Genomic DNA, 17,235 nt, shown 5'->3' with positions numbered 1-17,235 from the left:
CTCATATCAAGCCTTTTTTTTATTTTTAGTATTTTTTTTCTTTGAGTTTTTGAGACACTAAATTCTGCCTCCACTTCTTGAAGTCACCTTTACTTCTGTTGGAAGGTGACATAGTACAACAAAGTGTTTAGCCACAAAATGGCATTTTGCACAGTTACGGCATTGCTTTAAGAACTGAGACCCTGTTTTAAGGTTTGTCACTGACTAACCCTTTAGGAGAATGAAAATCCATCTATTTCTTGGTGGTGGTAGGTCTTGAACATGTATTTTAGAAACAATAGCTTTGTAATCCACAGGAACTTAGTGAAAAGATCTAATTCAGGAGTTTGGCAAAGGGCCTCTTTCTTGTACTTTGTTCTCTCACATAAGATCCCCATGTGAGGTTTTGAAAGGTTATTGCATACATGCGCGGAGGGAATATGATGTTAGCTTGAGGATGTGTGGCCAAGCTCCAGTTGAGTGCTCTAACTAGTAAGCAATGATTTGGGAGGAAGGGACACAGCAGGAGTTCTGCTGAGTTCAGATTAGGCTGTTTAGTATTTTATTGATACCCTGATGAGAGATGCAAATTATTATGAGGAAGTCTAGGTGGGAAATAGATGCTTAACACTTCTTCCTTCCCTCCCAAACTCGAGCCGCTCTCCACCAGAGCGGAGGCTGAGTTGTCTCCTAGAAGTATAGTCCTCTGCTCTGGATGTCATCTGCCAGAAAACAGCTTTGCCCATGAAAAGGATCCTGGATCTTAACTGTTGGTAGAGTAGCCTTTCCTAAAAGTGAATAGGAAGAGCAAGGGTGGGTGAGGGATAGAATAAAAAAAAAATGTTGCAGGCTATCTAACATGATTAGTGCTGAGCACTATGAAATGAAAGTAACAGCCTTTGGACAGTCTGACATCAAGTGTGTTGGCAACAGGCAGAAGGTTCTAAAAGTTTCTGTGCTTGTTGGGATGTATTTGGTGAGAGGGAATAACTCCCACGTGCTGGGCAAATTGTGCTGGAGTAGAGGAGGTTGGAAGATAGGCAAATTGCAAGAAATTTGAAAGACTAGGTAGTGGGATCATTACACTTTCTCCTGTCCTGATAGCTCTCTGCCACCCTGCTAACGAAGGCTCTGCGGTGCCTGTTGTCTCAGTAGTAGCAGACATGGGATTTTCTGTTGTTGTTTTTTTTCCCCCCTAAAAGCCTTCCAATCCATTTTTTCCCCAATCATGTGGAGGAGGTAGAAACAAATAAACAAAACTGGGAAAATCCTGGATAAAGGGCGTACTGTGTCTCTCCTTAAGCATCAGAATGGTTTTGTAATACCTGCTTGTGATTTACAGGCTTCTTGGGTGGTGTGTGTTTGAGATACCGCGCATTCCTGGCAAACTTGACCTAAGCAATTAAGTTTGGTTTTGCAGCTTTCTGATTCAGTTTAAACATGAATTTCAGAGAATTTCATGTGCTGGTCTCTGAAATTCTCGTTATTGGTGTGAAGAAGAGAGATCAGTTACAGAAAGGTAACTGATAGGTTCAGTAAATGGGCTCCCAGGTTTTCTCTGGAACTCTATTTTACTGTCTGGATACTAAACTATCAGCATCATAATAACCTTGTTCTCTGCTAGTTTTTCCTGCTAAGTCTCAGGCATCAGGCATCTAGTTTATTTAAATGCTCTCAAGGAATCTGCATACACAGTTGGAGTTCCCAAGTGCATCTCTCTTAGGGAGCAGCATTTCTGCTGTTTTTAGCTTGAAGTCTTTTGGGCTTTCCATTTCCTTTGTGTGAGAAGCTTAAGTAACTGTCAGGAGATTGAGCCGTGTAGTAAACAGATTTTGAAGGCAAATGAGAAGCTTTCACTTCACTACCAAGAAACCTGTAGGTGTTCTCTGGGCATCTTCACCAAACCCTCTGGACAGTGCTGTCCAGAGCAGCTGAAGACACGTCATGTTGTAGCCTGACATGGGGTTACTAGATCTTGGAACACAGTTGGTTTAGAGGGGCACTGGCTGTGTACTGCTTACTTACGCTCTCTGCTTCTGGGGACTTCATTTGTGTCAACTGGTAAATTCCGTTTGGCCATTATGTTTGGTGATTTGTTTCCTCTCTGAACTATGATCCAGAAGATGTTATGGGAGAAATTCAGACGTCTGGTTCAGGGAGAATTTAAAACCCCATTAATCTGTGAATCATCTGTTTGAACAGGGAGGAGAGACTTGGCAGTTCAGGGAATTCATGGAGGGAAGAGAGGCCCTGAATTCTTTAGGAGACATGGAGGTAAGGCTGAACAACAGTCTAGAAATGGCAGTAGGGATGTTGCATTAATTAGCATAGGAAGTCTGCAGATGTAGATACAGCAGTGGGACTGGGCTGGAGTCAGTGGCCTGCATGCGGGTGTTTCTTAGCAGATAAGATGCCCTAACGTATCTAACCTGCCCTCCAGCTGCCTTTCTGGAAGGGCACAGGTCTCCCTCATAAGTCCTGTGTCATATCTGCCAGCCCTGTATGGATACTTGATAGCTGAGTGTCTCAGGTGACGCTAGATGCCACACCTGAGGCAACTAAATTGAGCCCCCTGTCTGGAAATCCCCATACAAAAAATGCCTACTTCATCTCCCTGAAAAAGTGACTTGGGAACATATGACATGTATGAGACCAGCCTCTATGATAAGAGGTGCAATATGTATTGAGGGATCTTGTGGTTTTTTTTTTTTTTTTGAAAGTGCCAGTTGATCAGCTTATGAGCTGCCTTGTCACAGAAATGGGACTTGCTGAGTCTTTGCCCCCAACCTGTATGTGACTGATTGGAGCCAGGCTTGTTGGGCAGAAGCACAGTGAGACCCAGAAAGGTGTAAGGCAGGTTTAGCAGTTGGATCTGTAGTGGGACAGAAGTCTAGCTGCAGAAACTTTACCCTAGCTGTGACAGTAACAGTGAGGACTGTGGTGAGAGAACACAGAGAAAAAAAAACAGTCTAACCTCTGTCACCCCCTATTTTAAGACTTCAGTAGCATAAGCACTCTTGCAAGAAATAAATAAATGCTGCATTTTTTTTAGTTTGGTTAAGGGGATATTAGATGGGAGCACTGATACTGATGACAATCTAGGACTTGGATTCTTGCTTCCTACCACATGAGTTAAATTCCTTTTCACTTGATGATATGGGAGACAGATCTGGGTCCAGCTGTGTGTGTCTGAAGGCTCTCCAGGGTGTTCATAGCATTTCTCCAGGCTTTAACTCCAGCTCTGCGGAAGGCAGGGACTCTCAGGAATCTTTCCCAGTTTGTACTCAGTGGAGCACTTCCTGTGGCATTCAGGCATGCTGCAAGAGACAGTTTTCTCTACTGTATTCTTCCCTGAGGACCATCTGAAAAGTTCCCTTTGTCCCTTTGTGTGTGAGGAACTTCTTGAAATTGGTTTGTTCCAGCATGGTTTGGGAGAGGCTTCCCCCCCCCCCCCCCCCGAAGGGCTATAACGTCTCCTACTCTCTTGGTTGCTCTTGCTTAATGTTTCCCTTTCAAAGCCTGAGTCAGAAGGTAGTTGTGAAATGTGTTGTTTGCTATATGAGATGTGTTGTGTGTTCACCAGAGCAGTATGAAGGAATTTAATGTGTTAGGGAATTACTAACCTCCAAAAAAAATCCTTTCTTTCTTTAAATTAGGATATCTGTTTTTTTGGAATAATCTGGCCCTCTTACCTTATTCTGCCTCTCAGAATATCTTAGAATTGAGCTATTATAATGACATTTTAAAATGTAAAATTAGTGCTTTGTTCTGAGAAGTCTCCTGTCCCTTCCAGTGAAGGTAAAATAGTTCTGCGCCACTTGGAACTAAATTTGAAGTGTCGTCCTGCTGGACTGACAACTTAAGCAAAATGGAGCAGGCAGTATTGTGGTAGACATGGTTAGCATCCGCTCACATGCTCACGTTTTGAGTAAAGCATCACTGAAACTTGAAGGGTGCAAAAACTGACATTGCAGCTAAATGCTGAAAAAAACCTCAGATACCCACACCATCTCTTTTATGGGTCTGAGTAGCTGAAACAATAAAAACTGTTGCCTGAAGTGAAGGAATACTGAGGCTGACCAGGAACAGGGATTTACTTGGGCATCTCAGTCCAGCTGTGCAAGTCCAATGGGAGATGGCTGTGAGGAGGTGCAGGAGCATTTAGGAAGTGATAGGCAAAACCTGGGAAGCTGAGAGGGACTTAAAATGACTCCAAACTGGTGCTGTGAATGCTGTCTGGAAAGTACATGGAGCAAGATGCAAAAAAAAATGGTCTCTTACTGTTTAGATCCTTGCGGTGTTCAAGGAAACAGGGTTTTGTAACAGCCTTTGCAAATCAATGACGTTGCCTTAAAGAAGGAAACTAGCCTCTAACAGACTGTTCTTTTCAACAAGGCAATGTCCCAGACCCCCAGGTCTGGCTAATGAGCAATGTTAACAGTATGGTGCAGGCTTGACCTGTCAAAATCGAGAGCAGTCCAGGTAAAATGTTAACACTGAGGTGTGATCCTGAATACTTTATGCAACCAAAACTCAGTTGAGCATTTCTGCATTGTTGTTATCTACGTTGTTATGTACATCTATGTTGCCCTGAGTAACGCTCTTGCTGTTTTAATAGGAACCACTCTGGCATGCCTGGTGATGCTGTGTAGATAGACGTAGATGAAGAAGGCCGCTTGAGAGAGCTGAGCAAATAACAGCGCATCAGAACAATAAATGAAACTTAATGAAATGTTACAAAAAACATAAAAAAGGGCCATTTATGGCAATAAAGGTGGAAGTAAATTCTTTGCCAGAGAAACCTGTGTAGAAGAACTGAGCTGCAAAATCCTCCATCTGGCTTGGCTTTCTTGTAGAAAAAGAAGACCCGGATATTACAGCAGTCAAATTCATCTGCAAGTCTCTGTCATTGAAGTTAATTACATTGATGACAAGAGCTCTTAATCCCTCCTATTGGGCTCTTCACCCTAGCTTGAAATATATCTTCACACAGGCAGCCAGGAAAGCTCTGAAGAGGGAAGGCGAGGCGAAGCCCCACATTACCTGGCAGCAGAGCCTGTATCTAAGCCTAGGTCTCTTGTGCATAGGCCTTAGTTCCATCCACCAAGCTGTAGTGCCTCCCACTTCATGATTTTAGCCTCTAGTATAAAGGACCAATAACCTCTAAATCAGCACTGGGATGTATTTTGGCTGGCTTTGTGGCAGTGGACAGGAGCTGGAGTTCTGCATCTCCGGGGGTCTTGAGCATGTCAGGCCCACCGTGTTCCAAACGCATCAGGAAAGGAGCAGAAGCAATCCAATAATAAGGCATTATGAGAACATTTGTTTTCTTTTTTTTTTTTTTTTTACTTTAATTTAGTATTTTAATTGTTGTGGAACAAAGGCATATCTTTCTAGGTTACCAGAGAGTATAAATGAGTATCGAAAAACATGTACAGCCTTGTATTTGCTTTTATTCAAAAGCAGTGAGATGCAGAGAGGCAAAACTGAAGTTTAGCAGTGTTTGAGGAAGTTTGGCCTCTTTCTTGAGGATTTTCCTTTGAAAAAGATATACTGTGGGTCTTGGGGTTGTATTTTATAATCTCTTTTCCTACCAAGTGAAAGGAATGATATCCCATCCCTTCATATTTTTGTCAGGCCTCTTGGGCTACAAATAAGTCCTATATGGGCAGTCACCGCCTCTAACTTTTTTTTTTTGTTACGTGCTTTGGGTATTTTGACTCACCTGTGCTTTGTTTCGAATGGCTACAGTAAAAGCGTCAAAGGGCAAGCAGTATTTCAGAGGGTGAGAATTCCTTTTACACTTCTCTTCTGACCCATTTTCTTGCCAGCTGTGAAAGGAGCTTGGTTTTTCAACACTTTCCCAAACCTGGTTTATTTTCATTTGTGTTTGTTTACCCTGTGGGTGTGTGAGATGAGGAGCTACAAAGATGGAAAGCAACATTTCACGTTTGCTGTTAGATGTATCTTTGGCAATTTGTTAATATACCTTGTTTAACATACTCATAGAATTGATCAGTGCTGTTGGTAAGTACTGGGAAAATGGAGGTATAAAACTAAACACTTTGAAGCTATTACGTCTATATAATGAGACAGTCTTCTCAAGAGATGGCTAGGAATCTAAATTCCTTCGTACACTACATTTGTAAGGATTGTACTAAGTTGTCATTTACTCTTGATGTGTTGTTTGATCCCAAGCAGAATCTGGGTGGGGGAAAGTGCGGGGACTGCCTGTTCTGCCAGAACTGTTATTGTCTTCTGTGACTGGTAGACCAAAGTAGCAGCAGCAGCAGCATCCGACTAGACCTCTATGCCTTTTGCTTGTCACGCTCAAGTCATGAAACAAGCTTACTGATAGCTTCGTTGTGATATCCTCCACTGGATGACCTCCCTCTTTCCAAGATTACTCTTCAGCTACTTTCACTGCTAGTAAATAGAGAAGCCCAGATACTGAGTAGCTGTTAAATTTCAGTGTAACTGGCAACGTCTTTCCCTTCACCTTGCCAACTCTCAAAATGCCCAACACTGCTAATGCGATGGGCGATTTAGAAAGGCATGTTATAACTAGCTCTTGTCAGTAGAATAAACTTCTTCCTTGGAAAAAGCTTAGTTTTGCAACTTCTCTCTGTGCTTTTTAGAGCTTTTGAGTTACAACAGTCTGGACTGAGTCTACATCGGGTAACCAGTTCAGAAAAATCTACCTGATAATGATTCAACTTGAACATAACTGGGAGGCTATAAAACTTTGTGGTCCCTGGGAAAGCTAGGTTTGTAGACATGCCATTTGCCATGTGGAATATTTTTGTTGCTGCAGTCTGAGGTGTCCCTAACTTTTCAATAGAAGGACCAGACAGGTGTTCCAGTGGGGTTATGTTTGTTTTTTCTGCCAGACCGTGCAGGGAAGTTGCTTGCAATGGCACACTTTTGTAAAACCCTTATAGAAGATGACTTAAGATTTACAGCTAACCTAAGTGTATCTGGAATGAAAATATGAAGTGTGCTTAAGAGAGGCTTTCCAGTGAGACAGACTAGTAACCCTTTAGATTTCTACTCAGCCAGTGGTAAGTGATTTGAGTGCTTGTTCTGACAAGTCCCATGATGGAAATGAGTCTGTTAAATTCTGAAATGTGCAGTGGTCCTGAACAGAGCGCAAGGTCAGAAGAGAAACAGCATGGCAGCATGAAAAAGTATTCTCTGGTGTTTGTTGATTGGGTTTCAAGATTGTTCTCCTGCAATTCTTTCCACCTTCCCTAGAAAAGCTTTCTGTGGACCTACTGCGAAGAGGAGCCTCAGTAACCTAGGGCTTTGGCTTTTCCAATTAGATTTCAACACAGATGACAGTAGAATGATACTTGAGCACAAAGCAATCCCTATGTACATGCCATTACTAGGTCTGCCTTGGCCAAACTTCCAAATTAGTACTTTCTGCATAGGCTGAGTCAGAGGCAACAGCTGCTGCTGCTGCTGCTGAAAGGATGAAAAATGAATCAGCTGCAAAAGGCTTATTTGTGAACAAGAGAGGCCTACCAGGACAGAGCTTAAAGAGACTTGGCTAGTAAAGGCATCTTTCCATGCACATATGCAAAGACTGGACTCCTTTCTAAACTCTAAAATCCTTAGTTCATAAATTCCCATGTCCCCTCTGATGTGAGGTCTACTTTTTGAGCAGATTGTGGTCATAAACAATCTGTGCCAGTCACAGAATAAACCATAGCAGAACTGGGATTAGAAGGAAGGTATGAATTGGTCCCTTGGATAAGGAGGACCCGGTGTCATGTATTATAGTTAACAAATGACCACCTGAATTCAGTCCTGCAGTGAAAGGAGATGAATGCCTTCCTCCTGCTGCTCATGTTACCAGCCAGGTGATAATGGTCATCCAGGGCTTAAATGGACACAGTGGAGCTCTTGGTGGGAACATAGTTTGGAAATTGCCATAGCAGTAACTTTTAAGGCCTCACTACAGAAACAGACCTAGGTACTATAGTAGATGGAAGTGTGGAAATTGGAAGTGTCTTGTAGTCATAGGGAAATCTATGAGCAAGTTATGCCTCCTGAGGGGACTGCTAAATTGCAGGCCTCTTATCACTTGCTGGTAGAGATGAGTTTTGCCTTGCTGTATTGTGAAGGTATCTTCCCCTCAAAGGACCATCCTCCCTAAATTTCATTAGAGGGACTGCATTTACTTCATCAAGGATTTACAGACCAGTCAGCACAAATCTGTCATCTCTGTCGTATCAAAATCTGATGATAGTCAGCATGGACACCTGATAGTTCTGTGTTTTTTCTAGGTTATCAGCTCTCATTGCTCCTGCTGAAGAGGTAGATGGTCTTCCTGAGATCAGAGCCCGTAGTATATGTCAGGCCCTCAAACTTAAGACAACTGTGTGGTATTACTGTACCCAAATTGAAAACCCACCTAGAAAAAGCCAAGAAAATAGCAGGGTGAATGTGCAGGTTACCTTTAGCTTTTAGTTTTGTGGGTTTCTAGAGAGAGATGAGCAGGAACGAGACAAAAAATGTGAAGCTCTAAATTGAAGTTTAAAACTAGTACCAGTAATTGAGGCCAGTGGATGTTATTTGAGTTCAAATACCATGCTAATTCCTTTTGTACTAGACTGCCTCCACTCAGTAGGAACTGTGAGTTCCTGGGCATCTACCTATTCATTTTTTGAAAGAATATTGAATTATTTTGACAGTTCTTTGTTATCCTTTTAAATAATCTCCTCCTTGTTATGATATAAAGTAAGATTTAGAATATATTGGACAAACTGTCAGTGAGAGGAAAGGAGGCCCCTGATGAGTGTTAGAGTGTTAGCTGCCTCTGCCCAGAGTGGTGAACATTTTTTGGACTCTTTACACTTGATCAGAATTTGAAACTAAAAACCATGCGACTTTCTTAGGGGGACCTTCTCAGTCAAAACTGCCAGGGTGCAGTGTGAGGGTTTGTGTTTCAAAACCCAATCCTGGATCCTGCAGATTATGTAATATAAAGTGTTGTTAAAGCACTTAATTTCCTTCTACTAACATGTGGAAGTAATTATAGGGTGTTTGGAAGAAGGCACATGGAGGCTGGAGGTGGCCTTGGAAAATAAATGAAAATGAAATATATGCCACTTGGAAAACTCCATAGTATACACTGGGGAGAGGGTGGGTGTCTGTATTAAACTGACTGCCCTGGATTAGCTGCACCACTGGATCCCAGTGCAGCGCAGGTGCAAATAGTTTTAAACCGTCTTGGCAGTACAGGACACTGGAAAGTACTGGTCAACAGGTCTTGATGCTTGCTGGACCTGAGCAAGCTGCATGAGCTTCGATGTGCATCAGTAATGGTGATGCTTTTGTCCATCAAAAATATTGCTTTATCAGAAGATCTGAAAAGCACTTCTGCAGTTGTTCCTGTTTGTTTCCCCCTCATTAACGTTTCTGGAATGGATTTATCAATCCTGCCTTTGTTAAAGGTGCAGGTTTTTATCTTATGACTTGATGTTATCCTGATGTCCAGAATGCCCGATCTGGTCAAGAGCCTCATTGTAGTGGGCCCTGTGCAAACAAAACACACAGTCAAGTGTGGAAAAGTTGGCAATGTTAGTCTTGGAGCTCATCAGCCGAAGTTATGTGGGACCGTATCAGAGGGGAGTGTGTTGCAGGTGAGCCTACGATGGTGAGATAATACACTTGCTGTAGTGAGTAGTTCCTCTCTGTAAAAGCAGATGAAATCACTGTTGCTGCTGGAGTGCAGTTGTGTGTTGGTTGCCATTTTCCACCCTAAAGACCTTCCTTTTGCAAATATGTTTTTTCTCTCAGCCCCGGATTTTGTGCCTTAGTTTCTTCCCAGCCCAGCACACAGCATAGTCTCTCCATCCCAGTTTTGGAGGGGGAATGGAAGTTGAAAGGCATAAAATAATTCATTTTTCTACTAAAATTTTGATGAGAAGGGGAGTTGTCTAACTGAAGTAAAGCTTTCTAAGGGGCAAGCAAGGAAAAATACGTTCTAAGTTGGGGTAGTTCCTAGTGCTCTAGAGGCATCAGTAGCAGCTGCATACCGCTCAACCATTTTGACTCTTATAGAATGTAAATAGACCTTGCATTTAAGAGCAAGATTTGATGCCAATGATTTTATTTTCAGGAGAGAGATAAGCCACTGGAAAAAAATCATATTTCTAATGGGAAGGAAGATAAGACCCATAATTAATGTGGTACTAGCAGGCTTCCTCCATGGTTGGTTAATCATGGCTGAGTGTTAATAAGCATGCAGATTTTTAAAAATACTGTTGTAACATGTTAATTAAGATAATTCAGCTCCATGTGTCTCTTGATTTACCAGATGGTGACTGCATTGGTGGAAGGCTGCAATTAGTCTTTTATTTCTTCCCTTCCCTCCCCCCCTCACAAAAAAGGAGGGGATGGAGAAAAAAAAGCTTTGCCATGTATGGGATGGCTGTTTGAGGGGTGCCTCTTACTGTACACAGTGTAAGTACTTGTGGCTAATTATATAAATGCACAGCTATATGATTATATATACAAATCTCTTTGTTTTGGTTTCTTCTCATTTAGCCACATTACAACATTAAGAAAAATAAGCCTTCTCTTCAGAGTGTGTCCTTGCTATGGAGACTGTAATTTCCCAATAAAGGTCCCAGTCCTGCTCAGTTTGAAATTCTGTCTTTGACTGCAGAGTGAGCAGCATCTGGAGCGAGTAGAGACAGAGAGCTTCTCTTTCAGTGGACTTCGGCCTCTTCTTAATACACTGAGCCCAAAAGAGGGTTATGTTTTGCAGTGTGTTTTTAGAAAGGCTTAAAATATTGAAGGGGCAGGGCTGACTAGAAATGTGTGCACTCACAATACAGGCCTTTGACTGACTTTTGCTTTCTATAAGTAAAATATAAAGAGGTTCTTTAGCCCCAGCTGTTGTGACTGGGCCCTGGCAGCAGCTGCCGTCTCGGGTTTGTCCCTCTGGGAAATGGCCCATCTGCTAGTGTGCTAGAGAAAGCCAGAGGGCCGGACAGGAGGAGGCTCAATTTCTCTCGTCCTTATTTTAGTCCCCATCTCTTCTCCCTCTCCACACCAAAAATTATAGACCAATGGAAAATACGGGCATCTGATAATCTCTCTGTTATGGTGTGAATGCTGTCTCCAGCTAGGAGCACTCGGAGTTGGCAACTATTTCCAGCTGGCAGAGAATAGCTTCAGTCTGGGTCTCTCTTCAGACATTGCATCTGCAGCTACCATATTTGGATAGTTAAAACATGCACGTTAACACACTTGTGGGCATAATCAAAAACAGTGAGTTACCAGAAAGGGGAGTAGACTACATATAGTCTGTCTGTTCAGGTGCTTTAACGCTTTGTCAGGGAGAGAAGGAGTTGCTGAGCAGGCTATGCTTCACCTTCACTTGGAAGACCTGCTCGTTCTCCGGGGAGCAAGCTTTCTAATGACTGCAGGAGACTTCTGTCTCCGTTTAACTGCACAGGCCTCAAAATGTCCCTAAAATGCTGGATATGAGGAGAGAGCAGAATCTTGAATACAATTCCCAAAAGTGCAGCCACAAAACGAGTTGTTGCTGTGCTTCTTGGAGCCAGCCAGCCAAGAGAAAGTCTAGTCTAAAGCATGTGGCTCTTTGTGTTCAGCACACACCTGCTCTTACAAGCAATGATGTTTGTCTTTGGAATACTTGACGAGCCATTTCCTAGCATAATATTGGCATTAATCTAAAGACTCGGACTAGGAAGAACAATCCAGGAGCAGAGGGAGCGTAGTGGGAAGCTGCCATGCTGAAAGCTTTCAAGTGCATCCGGGCAAACCTCATTGCCTGGAAAACCTGAAGGTATTTAGCCCTTAAGAATGAGGCTGACGCTCAGTGACTAGCTGGAGCATGTGGGTGGAGGTGAAACTGCTTTTGCATCTACCATCTTGGGCCTTCCTAAAGCATCCCTTTGACATTGCTTTCTCAGCAGGAAGGTAGGTGTGGGTGGGGAAGAGGCAGTACTGTGATCAGAGCCTATCTAGGTGCTTTTTCTCTGCAGACCAGCTGCCTGGGAAGTGGTTTTGCTTGGGTAAAAGATGGTGTTTATTTGATGTAGCTGGTATAAAATGGGTATGAAATGATACAGACTTGTTTCTTGCTCAAAGCCAAAGTGCTGCTGAGGGAGGGATTTCAGACACTTGGCTTCTGCTGCTTATAGGCTGGTGTGAGCACACAAGGGAAGAGGAAAAACAAGGATGTTGCCTGCCTTGATTTCGCACTGAAAGCAAAGCTTGCTGGTCCTCTTCCCCCACCATCTTCCTCTCTGCAGAAGAGTCCTGAAACAAAACACCAGTCCTGCCTCAGGCAGAAGGAGGTGTGTATGTGACTGACATCCTGTTTTGAGAAGAAAAAATCCTGAACCAAACAGGAGCTCTTGTGTTTTTTTGTTCTGCAGTCACTGTGTTACACTGCAGCAGTGCTGGCCTTTCCCCTCAGTCCATTTTCACAGAGAGTGACACAGCAGGAGGCTTTGGTTAGGGCAGTCTTACAGATAGCTGTACGCTCTTGGAATCAAACAGGTGTGTGTGTGTATGTATATATATTTTTCTCCTCAAGTCAGCCAACCATTGGTAGCTTCAGCAGATGGGAGGGGAAGTCCTTGTGAGAAAAAGAGCTAACTTGGACAGTGAATTTCCTATTTGTTAGTTAGGAAGGGTTTATAAAATAGCTGTCACTGTTGAAAATGACATTGCATGCATTCATTTAGTTCTGATGTCCCTTTTCTAGTTTTTGCCTTAGTACGTGCATAGTGGGTTCATCATAAGCTACATAGGGATCTGTCCCTAGCAAATATGAGAGGGTTTGAAATAGCCATTTCTGTAGGAGAAAAAGTTAAATTTGAAAAGAGTTTCTGACTTGCATGAAAACTTAGTGTTCTGTTAGGTGTAAGCTGAGGGACTGCAGTCTGTCTCGAAACTCCGGAAGGCTGATGCATTTGCCTTTGTTGTTGTTCAAGAAGCTGCTAAGTGAGGTTGGCAACTCTGGTAGGTTACCCTGCTGCTGTGGCTAAAGACGGTGGTTAGGTCACATTCATGCTTCTCTGGGTATCAGAGAGAGAGGTTGTGAGTATATCCAATAAATAGATCCAAGAAGTGGGCTAAGGGAGGGGTAAATTGTTTCCTTATTGGCTTACTAAAGAACCAGGAGATTAGTGGAGAGGTCATGTAGTGCACTGCTGGCAGTAAATGAAACTCTGCAAAGGAGAGAAAACAACGCCTCTTCTCCTGTTAGCAAATTCATGCAGCGCTCTTGCTAGCAAATTCATTCAGTTGCTTCCTAAGGCAAAACTAATGTTTGGAGTGTCACTCCTGAGTAGGAGCCATGTATGGCACTCTGTTAGAATTGCCAGACCTTCTAGAAGCTGAAATGAGCGTTATCGCTGGTTTCTGGCTTGTGCTTCTAGCCCTCTGGCTAGCTGTGGTGGGCTGGCTGTGTCAGGCTGTCACACTTTCATTGTAAAAAGCATCATGTAAAAGGATGAAGCCTTGTGCATGCATTTACAAACATATTTCAATTAAAAAAAAAAAACAGCTAGCATGCTGCAAACCAATTCAAGAGACTCACTGGAGGGATGCAATGAACCTGGCTGTTAATTAGACCTGAACCTCAGGTCTGAGACGCTGAAAAATGCGGAGCCTCTGTAGAAGGCTTCGGATGTAGCTGATGTTTCAGCCTACCAGTTTAGCTGTGGTAAGACCCAGGGGAAGAGTGGAGTGTAGGAGGAGAAATAATCTCAAGAGTGCCTTAGACTTGAGGGCTTTTGAAGATCCTTGCCAGAGGTCAGTAAGGCTTTTGCAGTTCCCTCTGTTTTACTGAAGTGATACAAACACACAAATTATCCAAGTTGAAAATCAGGCCTTCATTGAAGGGACAAGTAATTGGGAGATCTCCCGCCTTGTGGGTGTTCATTGCTGGTGGCAAGTCCTAGCTGAGAAAATGAAGGTGGCCGTGTTTCACAGAACTTGTACAGAGAGGTGCTCCTTACCACTCTAGAATATGCTGGGGGAGAAACTTTAGAGTAAATAGGCAAAGGGCAGTGACTGAGACCAAGAGGAAACCCGTCTGTGTGTCAGATGATATCAAAAGAGAGAAAACACTAGACTTCAAGCGTTGACAACCTTTAAGTTACTCTCTGCAAATCCTGTTGAAGCAGAGTCAAGAGAAAACAAGGAAGTTAGGAGGCTTCCAAGAGAACTAATCCCAGCAGGAAGCAAGTCATGTGTCCTCTAGTACAGAGATAATTTTGACTGGGTGCTTCCCTGTTCTCCTTCACAAAGATGTTTGCTTGCCAGACTGGACACACTGGTACTAGTTGGAGAGAAACATGACAGGTTTAACAAGTCTATCCAGGGGAAGATTCATCTTGTGAATCAGGAGGATTGGTTTTGTTTTTAGGATGTTTTTCCTCTGTGAGTCTCGACAACATCAGTTAAATAGTAAATCTTGTAGATGAGAAGAAAGAATAACAGAGCTTAGCATCTTCCTCTTCCAATTCCTCATACCCCACAAAAACTGGTGCTTACTGATAATTTGAAAGGAAACTGCATGGAGGTGTATGGGGGCCTAATTTTTTTTCCCCCTTTTTAAAAAATAACAAAAAAGTGTCTTGCATTTTGATTGGCAGTATTACTAAATGCCTAGTATTTTGTAGTGGCATTTGCAGAAACTCCAGTGCATAATTTTATTTCTGCCTGTCAATCTGGAAATGACAGTTTTTTTCCTTCTGAACACAGTTCAGCGATGCTCAAAATGTTTGGACTTCTCATCAGCTGTTATCTCCTTCCTGTTTTCTAGCAGTGTATGCTGGCAGAGAACCAGCTGTCTGGGGAGACGTCATAAACTTCAGTGCCTCTTAGAAACTGAGCCTTTGGGAATAGACCTCTGACTCCCTTGCGTACAAGGCTACAAAGTTCAAAACCACTGTCTCTGTGCATCCTTAAAGCATAACGGATAAAGATGCTGGGAACAGCTTTGCAAACCTAGAATGTCGGTAACCCCTTTGGAAGCTGATAACTTCTATTTTTTGGCTATATTTCTTTTCATTACCTGGCATGAAAGTTTGCTTTAAGATGTCCCATAAGCTCTGGGATACTTCCAAGAACATGTGTTTTGAGTGAGTTGATGAAATTCCTGCATGTTTTTTAATATTTCGAATAAGATCAAATGCCATTGTGAATCTATGCTGACTCTGTCAGGAAGAGGATGGTTGTGGTATCTGTACCTACAGTTGTAGGACACTTTTTGATTTAAAAAAAAAAAAAAAAAAGTTGGTAATCTCTTGAGAAGCTTGGCTATATCCACTGGGCACCACAGGCCTTTGAAACTTGCAAGGAGTATACTAATCCAGGGCCACAGAAGTGTTTTGCTGTGTTTCTTGAAAGCTGCTCAGGTTTATTTGGGGCTGAAATGCTGAAAACAGTGGAAGTGGAGGATTTAAGTGTACGTGCTGTAGAAAAGCATTGGGCAGCGTGCCAAAGTAATAGCCGAACAGCAGCACTCTAACTTGAGGTTGGGCCACAGGGCAGCACACAACCACTGCTAAAGGTCAGGACCAACCAACCTGTCCAGGAAGCATGAGCTGGCAGAAGAGCTGCATCAGGCTGCAGGTGCTAGCTCCCTGTTCCCAAACCCAGTACTGAACCTCTGTGACCCAACCAAACTCTGAAGTGCTAAAAAACAGTTTGTGCAGGCAGCTGTTCCCATCTATCTACATCCTGTAGCTATAAAGCATAGCCAGGAGATGGCCATTGAAGACGCAGGGTCTGGCAGCAGTTGGCACCCAGCCTCTTTCACCCCTTGTGTGTCAGCAGATATTCTGTCAAGTGGTAAATACCCTGCTTCTCTCGATTCTGCACTGCCGTGGGTATAGCAGCGCTGAAGACTTGGGGCATAAGCTTTCATGCCCTTTTTGGGACAGGGTTCTACAAAATCAGACTTTATTATTATTATTTATTTATTTCCCCTTCCTGTTTGAAAGCCCTAGTTTAGGCCACATGTACAGGGGCTGTCAAAATAACCCTTAATAGACAGAGTATGTAAAAGCTAGGGAAAATTTAGAAAGAGGTCACTTCAGCGGAAAGCTCAGTTGCCTGTACCAAGGTTTCTGAGTGCCTCTGTTACGTGAGGCTGGGCCCCAGTTTGCAGAGGTGCTGAGCTCTGAGCTGCTAGAGGCAGGCAGGTCTTGGGAAGATGCCAGGGGAAGGGAGTTGGTACAGGAGGGAGCAGAGGTGTCTGACTACCTCGAATTTTCAGGCATCCCCAGTCCCCATCTCCTCTCTTAGCACCCCACCTGGACCTTGCCCCGGCACCTCCAGCAATCTTTAAAGCCCTCAGCGCTGTCTAGTAGCCCTCTCCAAAGCTGCAGGCCCTGAGAAGCTCGGGTCCCCTGATCAGGGGCCTAAGAGGCTGCCTTGCAAAGACAGTTTGGGTGGTCTTCTAGGGGAGCTGAGGTTGCCCAGAGATGCTAAGTCAAATTGAGTGTGGGGCAGGTGTTGAGGTTCTTTTTCCCTGATCCGTCTCCTTATCCATTCCTCCAATAAATAAACAGTGTTCTACCACAGCGGAAGTGACCCTTTTTTAAAGTCTGTGAGGCTCTTGAATGCTGTAGTCACAAATACCCTAAGGAGGAAAAAGAGCAAAAACCCGGAACACATGAGTAGGTGATTAATTCTGCAAACTCTTCCATGTATGAAGAAGATAAGCCAGGGACAACTCACTGAACACAAGTACTTAGCAGCTACTTCCTCTCCTTTTGTGCTGAGTGGCCTGTGGAGGTGGGAAAGAAACCCATCTACAGTTGCATAGCTGTAGATCTTGTCCTAGAGCATTTGCAGCAGGACAAATGAGAGTTCTGTAGGTAACTTATGTGGTGGTGTTTCCAAGTCTTTGAGAGTTCTACAGCAATGGAAATGAGTGTGTATTTTTTGTTTGCTAGCTGATTTTTTGTACATAACTCAAAATCCTCATTAGTGGTAGTAGGTGGTGATTTGCAGTGGAACAGAACGAGGAGCTGCTGCCCTGCCTAAAAGGGCATCTGACGCAAAAGCCATGCGTGGGTACAGTGCAGAAGAATAGGGAACAGAAGGAGCACTGTTAGCTATGATTAGTTAGCAGAGACACTCTGTGTGAAAGCTGGTTAGAAATACCATGCTCCCTACATGAGGGGTCAGGCTGAGCTGGTCAGTTCTCAGCAGTCCATTTGAATAGTAGGTCTCTGACCCTGTCAGCTA

At 43.3% G+C, this 17,235-nt stretch overlaps 1 protein-coding gene across 6 annotated transcripts in view; it reads left to right on the top strand.

Moving 5' to 3' along the window:
* SUSD6 (sushi domain containing 6) overlaps positions 1-17,235 on the top strand; it is an 88,207-nt gene that overhangs the window by 55,216 nt on the left and 15,756 nt on the right. For 4 of the 6 annotated variants that reach the window (XM_068946160.1, XM_068946161.1, XM_068946162.1 and 1 more), the window contains exon 4: positions 2,182-2,253. The exons of the other annotated variants lie outside the window; for them this stretch is intronic. In XM_068946160.1, the coding sequence (XP_068802261.1) occupies positions 2,182-2,253 (72 nt within the window). The remainder of the gene's footprint in view (positions 1-2,181; positions 2,254-17,235) is intronic. 6 annotated transcript variants of the gene reach the window in all.

The sequence above is a fragment of the Struthio camelus genome, chromosome 5 (genome assembly GCF_040807025.1).
Source record: "Struthio camelus isolate bStrCam1 chromosome 5, bStrCam1.hap1, whole genome shotgun sequence".
Taxonomy (NCBI): Eukaryota; Metazoa; Chordata; class Aves; order Struthioniformes; family Struthionidae; genus Struthio; species Struthio camelus.
Note: the sequence above shows the minus strand (reverse complement) of the source record. Positions and strands in the feature narration are given on the sequence as shown.